Raw genomic sequence first — 12,515 nt, 5'->3', positions numbered from 1 at the left:
CTGACGGCATTTACAGATAATTGTATGTGTGGGGTAGTCATAAAAAAATTGTGAGTGAGTCCATGCAACTCATGACGTGACTTGTTAAGCCCATATTTGCTAAAGACTTATTTAGGCTTGCCATAACAAAGGTGATGAAAACAAATGTTTCTATAAACATAAATTCACTTTGACATTATGGGGTATTATGTGTAGTCCAGTAACACAAAGTCTCAATGTAATCCATTTTAAATTCAGGCTGTAACAAAACAACATGTGGAAAAAGTAAAGGGGTGTGAATAAGTCACTGTATGTGTACGCTAAATGCAGCTGCCTTAACTACTAGACCACCCCAGGACACATGGTTTAATGATTTTTCCTTCAAACAACTTGACATAGAAACCAATTACGTTCACAGTAGTATCAGAATCTGTATGGACCTTGCTATATACAGCTGTAAAAAAGTATGATTTTCTGCTAAAATAAACTACAGTTATTGTGTACAGTGAACACAACTGAGACTCCAGTGACTACATCACTCCTTCATCTAGCGTGTCCGTGGCCGTGGCCGTGGCTTTCCAAACTTTTTCCAGCAGTACAACTACCTTCTGCTTCTGCAAAGACTTGGTCTTGTCCCAGCCCCTGCAGCACCAGCCCCAGCTCCAGCCCCATCTCCAGCTCCGGCCCCAGCCCCAGCTCCGGCCCCAGCTCCGGTCCCAGCCCCAGCTCCAGCACCAGCCCCAGCTCCAGCCCCATCTCCAGCAACAGCCTCAGCTCCAGCCCCATCTCCAGCAACAGCCCCAGCCCCATCTCCAACCCCAGCTGGTCGCTGAGAAAGGATATGAATCAGAAACTTCAACTCAACAAGAGCAAGCTATGGTTGAAGAAATGACCAGAACATTAACTGACACTAAGTACTGTAATAGCTGTTTTCCATATTTTGCTTGAGTTTCCCTTTAATGTCTTTGCTGTATGTCTGTCTGCAATGCAATAAAGATGATTTGAAATGGCATATGTCCCCTGCTGCACACTTTCCTTTGCCTGAGAAATATGATTTTGAATTCAAACATGTCAAACTGTTTGTGCATTTGTTAGTCAGAGCTGGATGTGTGAAATATTGTTGTAACCTTTTGCAAATAAGATTGGTCTAAATTGATTTACCTTTCTAAATGAAGCTTACATTAATAAAATGACCTATTCATACAAATATATGCATCACTGGACATCTAGCTACATGGAGGAGAAAAAAAGAGGGGTAGTGTGCGTGAGAGGGAAAGGGGTGGGGCTTGAGAGAAAATGGTTAACACATGACTTAAATCTGAGGATTAGCATCTTGTTTTGTCCGTTGATATGTCTTAATATATTCAGTGAGGCTATATTGGTTTTGTGAACAATATTGGAGTTATGTTTTAAACATTTAAACATGTTTTAAAACGTATTCACATTATTGTCACGTTCTGACCTTAGTTCTGTTGTTGTGTCTTTGTTTTAGTATGGTCAGGGCGTGAGTTGGGTGGGTTGTCTATGTTCTTTTTTCTATGTTTTGGGATTTCTGTGTTTGGCCTGGTGTGGTTCTCAATCAGAGGCAGCTGTCAATCGTTGTCCCTGATTGAGAACTATACTTAGGGAGTCTGGTTTCACTTTTGAGTTGTGGGTGATTGTTTCCTGTGTCTGTACCATACGGGACTGTTTCGATTTTCGTTTGTTCATTCACGTTGTTATTTTGTATTTTTGTAGTGTTCAGTTTTATATATTAAAATGGACACTTACAACGCTGCACATTGGTCTGACATCTCTTACTCCTCGTCAGAAGAAGAGGAGAGTCTGATGTGTTGTTCATTGAAGTCCATAAACGAAGGAAAACGTGAGAGGAGGAGAGTGCATAAAGGCAAGAAGGAATACAACGTGGCTCCTATGAAAGTGAACTGTGTTTATGCGTGATCAGCAGTGTATTCATTCCGCCGATTCTGTTGAAAAACATTTTTTAAATGGAAGCAAACGAAACAGGGATACAAATACCAGAATTCGTCCAATAGAAACTCTCGTTTGCAACTGTTGGACTAATGATTACACCCTAGATAAGCTAGATGCAGGCAAGAGTATGCAATGTGTCGCTGTATTGAACGTGTCGCTGTCTGTCCATGTGTCACTGTCTGTCATCTCAAATTTTTCTCTTGAATTCATAGGCTAGGTTGTAGCAACCTATTGATGGGTATAGTGAACATTTTAGTATCATGTAGTGGCCTAAACCTATCGATGTTACATTGAGCTGGGTGAATGAAATATGAATGACAGCCATCCAACATGCTGTAATAGAAATAAGGCCATGCTATTGAAAACATTTTTTTGTCCTCCCTCATCATAAACGGCACTGACCGCCACTGTGTTACATACATTTAATCATTCAACCTATTCCCACTCCACTGCTGATTTCACCAGGATGCTTATGATGAGCAAGTAAATCAATCACTGGGTTACAGTTACTGTACCTGGATACAGTACAGTACATATTCTTAAAAGGACAATGAAAGTGCAGAATGAGTGGCAAAACTAGTTTTGGACTTATTGTCGCAGGAGGTGCTTGACTATACTGAGAGTAAGATTGTTGTACTTTCGGGAGACTTACTCTGGAAGTTACCATCACATCAACAAAGAAAACAAGAAAATAATCAAGGCACTACTGTAGTGATGAATCATTATGGAAGCTATTTCAATATCATGCCATGAGTGACATCATGTGGTTAAAAGTGATACCTCACCTGATGTGTGTGTGTGTGTGTGTTTTTCCCAGTGTGTGTGTGTGTGTGTGTGTGTGAGTGTGAAGACTTTTTGACAGAGAATTGTTTCATTGATTCATTATTTATTCATTCAGAGCCTATTATAATGGAATCAGCATATCATGCCGGAATAATAATATTCAGTGATATTGGGGAACAATTTGTATGACTATCTAGACACAGTATTAACCCTCTCAGTCTCTGCTAGATTAACAAAAAGCTGTAAATGAGTCTAACAAGTAGATAATAAATGTGTTCATTGCTAATCAACATATTTATTTAGAGGTTGCTATAAGACAAATCACATTCGAAATTAGTCTCGCCAGTCTCTTACCTGGCCAGAATCTTTGTGCTCTAAGCCTCTTCCTAAAGACACTTATATTAGACATTAAGTGTTGTGCAATCTCTATACAGTTTGAGAAAACACAGCCTCTGTGTGCAAGAGTGCAATTATCCCTCAGGCTTTGCTAATGGGTGTAACCCCTAGAGCCGAAGTCCGAGATCTCGAGGAAATCTAATTAGCACAATACAAAATTCCCTATAAAATATGTCAATTTAAGCTAGAGATATCTGTTTTTTTTGCATTGGAAGCGTCTCAATCCACCGCTTCCTCCGGGTTCCACTTCCACATCTTCCACATCTTCGGTTAAAGGTGACAGACCTAGAGCGATGTTTGTCCAACCATAATACACCCCCCCCCCAAAAAAAACTGTATTTTCACAAAATCATCTGTAGCGTTCGAACAGATTGGCCTGCATGACCCCGCTATGGAAAGACTCCCAATGGACATGACGGTGTTCTCCGTTTTGCTCCATGACCCCCACAAGCGTCTTGGGACTCTTCTGAAGTCGGTACTGACGACTTATAAATTGTAGCATCCGAACAGTTTGGGCTACACGCTAATATGGCACCTCTGTGGAAAGTTGAGATGCTCACTGTGGAAAGTTGAGATGCTCACGAGCACATGTTCATGTTGGTTTGCTCTAGGACACCCACAGGCCTCACAAGACTTGTATGGATGCCACTCGGTACCAGTTGCAAAAATGTATGGAAGAATTAAATGTACTGCATGGAGACCGTTTATTGCCAAATAGAATGATTTAAATACATAAATACAATTAAATACAAATGTTTCCTGATCTTTCTTATATCACTCAGATATAGGACAGGCACTTTAGAACAAACGTTTTTGGGGGGGACTATCTGTTTTTCCATGTAGGGAATCTGTTATTCAATACGTTTGTATGGGCTAATAGCAGTGAGGCCAATTACATTTTTTGATCAAACAATGTTTTGTTATATATTTTTTAATCCATATTCATAGATTGCACCATCACTCCGTCACGTCATGATATTGTTATACAAGTTCTCAAGCTGCCCTCTATCGGCATGGCCACAAAAGTGCCCCAAAGTGGTGGTAAGCACAGTCATTCTGGATGGAGGCTAAATACTGTTCAGTCTAAATTACACTATAGTGCCTGGAAATATGATGACATTGCTAAAGTAGTCAAATATTTAGTAGGAAACAACTTTGCCAGTATTATCATCTTGTCATATTTACTTTAGACAGATGGCAATGTTGTCATTAGCTCGCAAAGTTCAACAAAAGTAGCTAGCAATCAACTATACATTCACATGGATTTAGTACTGTAGATATGTGGTAGTGGTGGAGTAGGGGCCTGAGGGCACACAGTGTGTTGTGAAATCTGTGAATGTATTGTAATGTTTTTAAGATTGTTTAAACTGTCTTAATTTTGCTGGACCCCAGGAAGATGGGGATCCATAATAAATACAAATACAAACATTAGCTAGCTAAAATATGGTTGCCTCCCATAAATCTTAGCTAGCTTGCTAACATTAAACTGCATCTAAAGTCAAACTGGTGACATAAAAATGAAGAGAAAAGGATTTCCTGCTAGTTATTTGCCTACTATTGAATGTCATTGTATTTCCAAGCCACTGTAATGCATTTTTGTTGAAATCTTCATCAACGCTGTGGTAGCAGGATTACAAGATTGTTATATTTATTCACCGAATGGTTGTTTTATTTAATATAGTATGGTTCTTAGGACTCTCTCGCTCCCTTCTGAGTTAACTGAGAGTAGTCTTTATGGAACTTGGGCTGGCAACTGATTAAGTGATGGCTTGGTGATAAAACAACCTACAGCTGGCATTCCATAGTTCAGATGTGATGGGTGTCACCGAGAGAGAGAGAGAGTCTGGAGGAACAGAACAAATGCCTCAGTTTTCCTAATTATCCTGGCATCTGGGAGACAACACCAGAGGCAGATGGGGGGGGGGGGGGGATTGAACCAGCTACTTTAAGACTGCGCAATCTTGGTATCAGGTATATAAGGAACCGCATGGTCTGTAAAGTGTAGGCTCTCGGCTCAGAGTCGACGGTTTCATTATTGCAGTAATTAATCGATATTGAAAAAATATGATTGTTTGAAGAAATGACTGTCTCTCTCACTTGAATAGAATATTCCACCACAGCACTCATTTTCGATGCATTGACTAGAATGCTCAGTTGGGCATCAGTCCAAAATTAATTTCAAAAACAATATTGTGAGGAAATATGCAACACTTGAATATCTTAGTAGGTACCCCTCCACTCCCCTGGCTTCAGCAGGGCTTTGACTGTATGTAATGCATTAATTGACCTTGAATCCCACAATGCCAGTTTGCCAAAAGAAAGAGCACTGTGATTGCAATGCTATTCTGTGGCAGTTTGACAGTAGCTTGGATGAGTGTACTAAAGATGAGGAATTTTATATTTTATCATGTATATTACGTCTCTACTAAAACAGATACCTTTAAAAAGTGGGAACTTCTAAAATGGATCTGTAATGAAACGTTTTGCTTGGGGCAAAATATACATTCAAGAAAGAGAAAAAATACATTTGTTGTGGCAAGGTGGGGATTATGTTACATATTACACTTTTTAAGCTGGTGACTCAGTTTAACTTGTAGTCATAAGCCTACTTAATTCTATAATCACGTACGTCCCATGATGATTTGGCAACATTCAAAGGTGGGGAGCGAAGTGGGTGTTTGTTCAAAACTACCATGTCACAACACAACTGATTGGCTCAAATGCAGGAAATAAATTCCCCAAATACATTTTTAGCAAGGCACACCTGTTAATTGAAATGCATTCCAGGTGACTACCTCATGAAGCTGGTTGAGGGAATGCCAAGAGTGTGCAAAGCTGTCGTCAAGGCAAAGGGTGGCTACTTTGAAGAATCTCAAATATAAAATATATTTTGATTAGTTTAACACTTTTTTGGTTACTACTTGATTCCATATGTGTTATTTCATAGTATTGATGTCTTCACTATTATTCTACAATCTATTCTATGTAGATAATAGCAAAAATTAAGAAAAACCCTTGAGTAGGTTTGTCCAAACTTTTGTCTTGTACTGTACATGTTGAACTTCTATCCTCTTAGGCCAGGGGCACAATGTATGAATTTATGGTTGGATCAGAATCTTCGTTATAATCATTGGCCAGTCCGGAGAATTAAGTAAAACCACAAGTCCAAATCCCTATCTCCATCGATGGCTAATTTAGGAAAACGACAACTTTAGCTAACTAACTAGCCACAGGAAGACAACAACAAAATGAGATGCAACAGTTTTTTTTATCTGAAGCCAAATCCTTTGACAGCTTTTTTTTTGGTGCGCCAGGACTATTCACAGCTAAACTCACTCAGTTTCAGTCAACACTGATTGGCAATTTTTTTTAATTTTTTTTTTTATCAAGGGAGGCCAAATGCTCACTGGCTTCCCTTGCATTCAACGCTACGGGCGGCAACAATATCATACCCTTTCTGACCAGACAGCATCAGATAGATAGACAGAGCGGTGCTGTTGCATTCACTCAGATGCTTTTTCCGGTGAGATTACATTCCCCCTCCTCCGAATTGACGGAAATGTATGATCAATTATTTAGTTTGTTTTCTTCATTTCATGGTAATATTTTGGGGAAGCCTGGCATTCCTTGGCTTCCATGAATACACACCATTTGTACACTGATTGGTATGCTTTGTAATCTTTAAGGACTGGGGAGTTTTTCAGGGTAAAAAAAGAAACAGAATGGAGCTAAGCACAGGCAAATCCTTGCGAAAACCTGGTTCGGCCTGCTTTGCACCAGAAACTGGGAGATGAATTCACCTTTCAGCAGGACAATAACCTAAAACGCAAGGCCAAATCTACACTGGAGTTGCTTACCAAGATAAGACTGAATGTTGTTGAGTGGCTGAGTTAAAGTTTTGACCTAAATCTACTTGAAAGACCTTGGCAAGAGATGAAAATGTTTGTTTAGCAATGATCAACAACCAATTTTCCAGAGCTTGAATATTGGGCAAATAATGGGCAAATGTTGCACAATCCAGGTGTGGAAAGTTCTTAGAGACTTACCCAGAAAGACTCCTCGCTGTAATCGCTGCCAAAGGTGCTTCCACAATGTTTTCACTCAGGGGTGTGAATACTTATGTAAAGGAGATATTTCTGTATTTCATTTTCAATAAATTTGCAAACATTTCTAAAAACATGTTTTTAACAGTGGTAGCTAGCCAGTTAGCCCTATTGACTTACTATGGGCTTGTGATCTACGCACACTACAGTGGGTATTGTAGGCAGGTAAACATGCCAAAATTAACACAGAATTAAAAGTATAATGAAAAAAAATGTAGTCAGGCAACATATGACATGTGAATGGGCAGCTAGCTCAGTGGTTAGAGCCGTTGGGCCAGTAAAGTTGGTAGATTGAATCCCAGAGCTGACAAGGTAAAAATCTGTCGTTCTGAACAAGGCAGTTAACCCACTGTTCCCTGGTAGACCGTCATTGAAAATAAGAATTTGTTCTTTACTGTCTTGCCTATTTAAATAAAAATATAATTCCAAAGTCAGGGTTTATTTTCTCTCGCTTCAACTCAAATAATGTCCGCCATTGATTTCTGCGCATACTTTCCATTGAAGCTTGCGTCAATGCATGCTACTACAATCTTTCTGTGCTGCCTCCTGGGCTTGTCCTTGGCTGTTCCTGTTTAACAAAAAATAACATACAACTGATATGCCCCAAAATATACGTTTTCTTTGACCATTTACTGTATATATAATATAATGTACTGTCATTTATGTATGCATGTTCACATGTGTAAAAAAAAAATTTAGGCTGATGTCACTTGTGAGTTTCACGCTCTAGCTCTGACTCCAACTCTACCTCAAACGAGGTACGTCCCAGACTGTAAGGAGAAATTATTCAACATTGTAGTGAACAGAGATCAATGTGTATGAAACATGTAGGTAACAGAACACTTGAGTAAATGAGGGATACAAAGTGTACTGAAAGCAAATGCTTCGAAACAGGAGTGGTTCCAGAGTTTAAGCAAATAACATCCCATCATGCTTAGGGTCATGTATAAAAATTCTGGGCAAGCCATTACTTCTGCCATTATTTTGTCTACCATGGCTATGCCCCGATAGTATGATAATGCCCCCGTTCACATAGCGCTAGTGCATAGGCCTATTTATTCTGCAGCTACACACTCACTCATTACAAATTGTAAGCAAGCTAGTTACATTGCCACCTAGCTCCCAAAAACTCTAGGAGACATTCTGCCTTCTCCCTACAGTTTTCATCCATTAGCTTCACCCATGACTGGTTCACGTGAACAACAATCCCGATGCAGTGTTTTGACGTTTAGAATCGTCAATAACCATTTTTTTTTATACGGCTTTCAAATCATATGGCCCTAATCTCTTATCAGCGAGAAATAATCTTTAGAGTAAAAAATATGCACTTACTGTAGCAGTTTTGCCCAGATCCATAAAGCTACGGGGCCTCCATCTGATGAAACCACACTTCTGAAACACTTCCGAGTTACAGTTACACAAAGTCGTTTGGCGCATGCTTGATATTAGCACAGGTGCTCGATCGACTTTTGTCTTCCGTCTGTTTTCTGTAAACAAGCGCTGTAACATGAGGACACTAACTCTAACCCTATCTAGGTGTGTATAAATCTAACCTTGTGTTTAAAAAAAAGCATATCACTCATATGCTTCCAAAATCATACAGCAAGCGACTCGTGTTAACGTTCAGATTGAGCGTTGGGGCTCTCAACAAAACTCCCCCATACAGAAGACACCTTTGTCCAATGACTCTTATGCATAATGTAATGGGACTGAGTAATGATCAGGGGTAATTGCCTCCTTAAGACATGATTGACATTGGGAAAAGAGGGTGGGCTATCAGTTGAACATTGATGTTGATGATTGATGTAAATCTGCTAGTTAGCTAGCATGATTCTTTTTTACTGATTGTGATTGATCTTAAATGCTCTTAAATGATAACTTCCTAATATAATATGCATAAGGAAGGGATGCAGTTGGGTCAGAGCAAGGGTTATTGATGCAGTCACTCCTCTCTGTCTTTCTGCTTTTCTCTGCTGCACTTACAGTGGGGCAAAAAAAAGTATTTAGTCAGCCACGAATTGTGCAAGTTCTCCCACTTAAAAAGATGAGAGAGGCCTGTAATTTTCATCATAGGTACACTTCAACTATGACAGACAAAATGAGGGGGAAAAATCCAGAAAATCACATTGTAGGATTTTTAATGAATTTATTTGCAAATTATGGTGGAAAATAAGTATTTGGTCACCTACAAACAAGACATACAAGACCACTGATAATCTCCCTCGATCTGGGGCTCCACGCAAGATCTCACACCGTGGGGTCAAAATGATCACAAGAGCAGTGAGCAAAAATCCCAGAACCACACAGGGGGGGGGGGGACCTAGTGAATGACCTGCAGAGAGCTGGGACCAAAGTAACAAAGCCTACCATCAGTAACACACTAAGCCGCCAGGGATTCAAATCCTGCAGTGCCAGACGTGTCCCCCTGCTTAAGCCAGTACATGTCCAGGCCCGTCTGAAGTTTGCTAGAGAGCATTTGGATGATCCAGAAGAAGATTGGGAGAATGTCATATGGTCAGATGAAACCAAAATATAACTTTTTGGTAAAAACTCAACTCGTTGTGTTTGGAGGACAAAGAATGCTGAGTTGCATCCAAAGAACACCATACCTACTGTGAAGCATGGGGGTGGAAACATCATGCTTTGGGGCTGTTTTTCTGCAAAGGGACCAGGACGACTGATCCGTGTAAAGGAAAGAATGAATGGGGCCATGTATCGTGAGATTTTGAGTGAAAACCTCCTTCCATCAGCAAGGGCATTGAATATGAAACGTGGCTGGGTCTTTCAGCATGACAATGATCCCAAACACACCGCCCGGGCAACGAAGGAGTGGCTTCGTAAGAAGCATTTCAAGGTCCTGGAGTGGCCTAGCCAGTCTCCAGATCTCAAACCCATAGAAAATCTTTGGAGGGAGTTGAAAGTCCATGTTGCCCAGCAAGAGCCCCAAAACATCACTGCTCTAGAGGAGATCTGCATGGAGGAATGGACCAAAATAACAGCAACAGTGTGTGAAAACCTTGTGAAGACTTGCAGAAAACGTTTGACCTCTGCCATTGCCAACAAAGGGTATATACCAAAGTATTTAGATAAAACTTTTGTTATTGACCAAATACTTATTTTCCACCATAATTTGCAAATCAATTCATTAAAAATCCTACTATGTGATTTTCTGGATCATAGTTGAAGTGTACCTATGATGAAAATGACAGGCCTCTCTCATCTTTTTAAGTGGGACAACCTGCACAATTGGTGGCTGACTAAATACTTTTTTGCCCCACTGTAGCTATTTTCAGGTCTCTCCAGAGATGTTTGATTGGGTTCAAATCCGGCCTATGGGACCTTATAGACAGGTGTGTGCCTTTCAAAATCATGTCCAATGAAAAATGTTGAAAAAAAGGTTTTTGCTTTGTCATTATGGGGTAATATGTGTAGACTGATGAGGGATAAACAAAAAAACATGTTTAGAATAAGGCTGTAACGTAAAAAAAAATGTGGAAAAAGTTAAGGGTCTGACTACTTTTCGAATGTATTGCATATTAAACTCCCACTACATAAGATAAAATGGATCTTTATATTAATTAATGTACTTTTCTGTCTATCAGAAAAAGTATGTCGCTTGATATCCTGCATCACACAGAATGTTCACCCACGCCACCATTCAGCACTCTGTGGAAATCTACACTTTACACCATGATTTGTAATTCCTTTATGCATTTCTGTTCAATCAACAAATGATTATTTCAAGCTCAATTGTATGTCCCTCCATTCCTCTAAAGAATGCTAATAATGTTTGTGGAAATTAAAATTAAGTGTTGTACATTGCATTGCATAACTGAGAAATGTAAATGAAGTGTGGTACGTTAGCTATATTGCATAAAATCAAGTTGTACATTACAATTTGAAACAATATGTTATCAATAAATGTAACATTTGTTAAACCTAGTGAATACACAACGTACGTTGCATGATGTGTTAATTTAGCCTCCGCAATCCCCAAAAACCAGGTGAATTAATCATTTACAGTTTCAAAACTTTTGAACAGCCAAAGTTTCTTAATACTGTTGAGACATTGTTGTTTGTGGGGACTGTGGATATATGTATTTTTAGGATTACCCACCAAATGCCTATTTTCATCACATTTGACATCTTTAGGACACGCATTGGATGACAGCACTATCCTTTAAAGCTCATTGGTTGACTGAATGCTCAGTGGTTGACTGTGAACTAAAACGGTCTATAAAAAGCACATTCTAGCTGTTCAGTTGCAATACAGCATCAGTGTCTCATCTTTAATACCAACTTTCTAACCCTTTTACATCACTTGAACAGGTAAGAGCTTCAAAGAATACTGTTGTGGAGTTTAGTCATGCGTGCCTAGCTTTGAATTCACTATACATCTTTTTCATTTCAAGAATTCCATGGTGACCATGAAACTACTAGTCCTAGTGATGTGCCTGATTGGACTTTGTTCTTCCATTCTTGTAAGAATTCTTGAAATACAACATCAATCCTGCAATTTACACATCAATACATCAAGAGATTGCTCCTTCCACAGATTGTATGGCAATGGAATGAGTAAAAATCTGATTTTTTTCCCCAATATGATGAGCTTAAGTTCACACTTTGAGTGTTGATCACTTTATACTGTAATATCCTTCATCCTGTGATTTTGTTTGTGTGTGCAGGTGTCTGAGGAACATGATCGAGAGGAGCGCTCAGCTAGTGATGAGGTATAGTAATATTTAGCACCATCTATTGGTATCTATTAGGTATTCTATCTATTAGAGTACTATAGTATGGGCTACTATTTGAATATGATTACTAGTATATTTGAATCCAGAACTTCCCTGTAACACTGACTATCCATCCATCTCTCTCTCTCTCTCTCTCTCTCTCCACAGATGTTCAGGGGTAATGGGCGTGGTTTGGGAGGGTTTTACCACTATCAGCCACCACAGTACCCATCATACTTCCCTTATGCCCAGCCTCCCCAAAGTAACTCCGCCCTGATGGCCCTCCTGCCCTTCCTATTTGCCAGACTCGCTGCCACTCCTGTGGCAACTCCTGCTGCAGCTCCCGCTCCAGCTCCCGCTCCAGCTGCCTCCGCCACACCGGCCCCAGCAGCGGGAGGAAAATGAGATGGGCGTCGCCAGAGGAACCAGAGAGAAAACTCTGACTCCCATGTCTCCACCTTGTTTACTTAAATTATGTTGATATTAGCTGCTGTTCAAAGCTGATTATTACATTATCAATAAATTAATTAAGTTTTAAGATCCGTCA

The 12,515-nt window shown here is 39.8% G+C and overlaps 1 protein-coding gene across 1 annotated transcript in view; it reads left to right on the top strand.

Moving 5' to 3' along the window:
- LOC115137683 (cyclin-dependent kinase inhibitor 1C-like) overlaps positions 1-12,515 on the top strand; it is a 39,125-nt gene extending 26,610 nt beyond the window's left edge. The window contains exons 3-4 of the mRNA XM_029674010.2: positions 11,921-11,965; positions 12,137-12,515. Of these exons, the coding sequence (XP_029529870.1) occupies positions 11,921-11,965; positions 12,137-12,373 (282 nt within the window). The 3' untranslated portion in view covers positions 12,374-12,515. The remainder of the gene's footprint in view (positions 1-11,920; positions 11,966-12,136) is intronic.

The sequence above is a fragment of the Oncorhynchus nerka genome, linkage group LG11, assembly GCF_034236695.1.
Source record: "Oncorhynchus nerka isolate Pitt River linkage group LG11, Oner_Uvic_2.0, whole genome shotgun sequence".
NCBI classification, from domain to species: domain Eukaryota; kingdom Metazoa; phylum Chordata; class Actinopteri; order Salmoniformes; family Salmonidae; genus Oncorhynchus; species Oncorhynchus nerka.
This window is presented reverse-complemented; position numbering and strand designations above follow the sequence as displayed.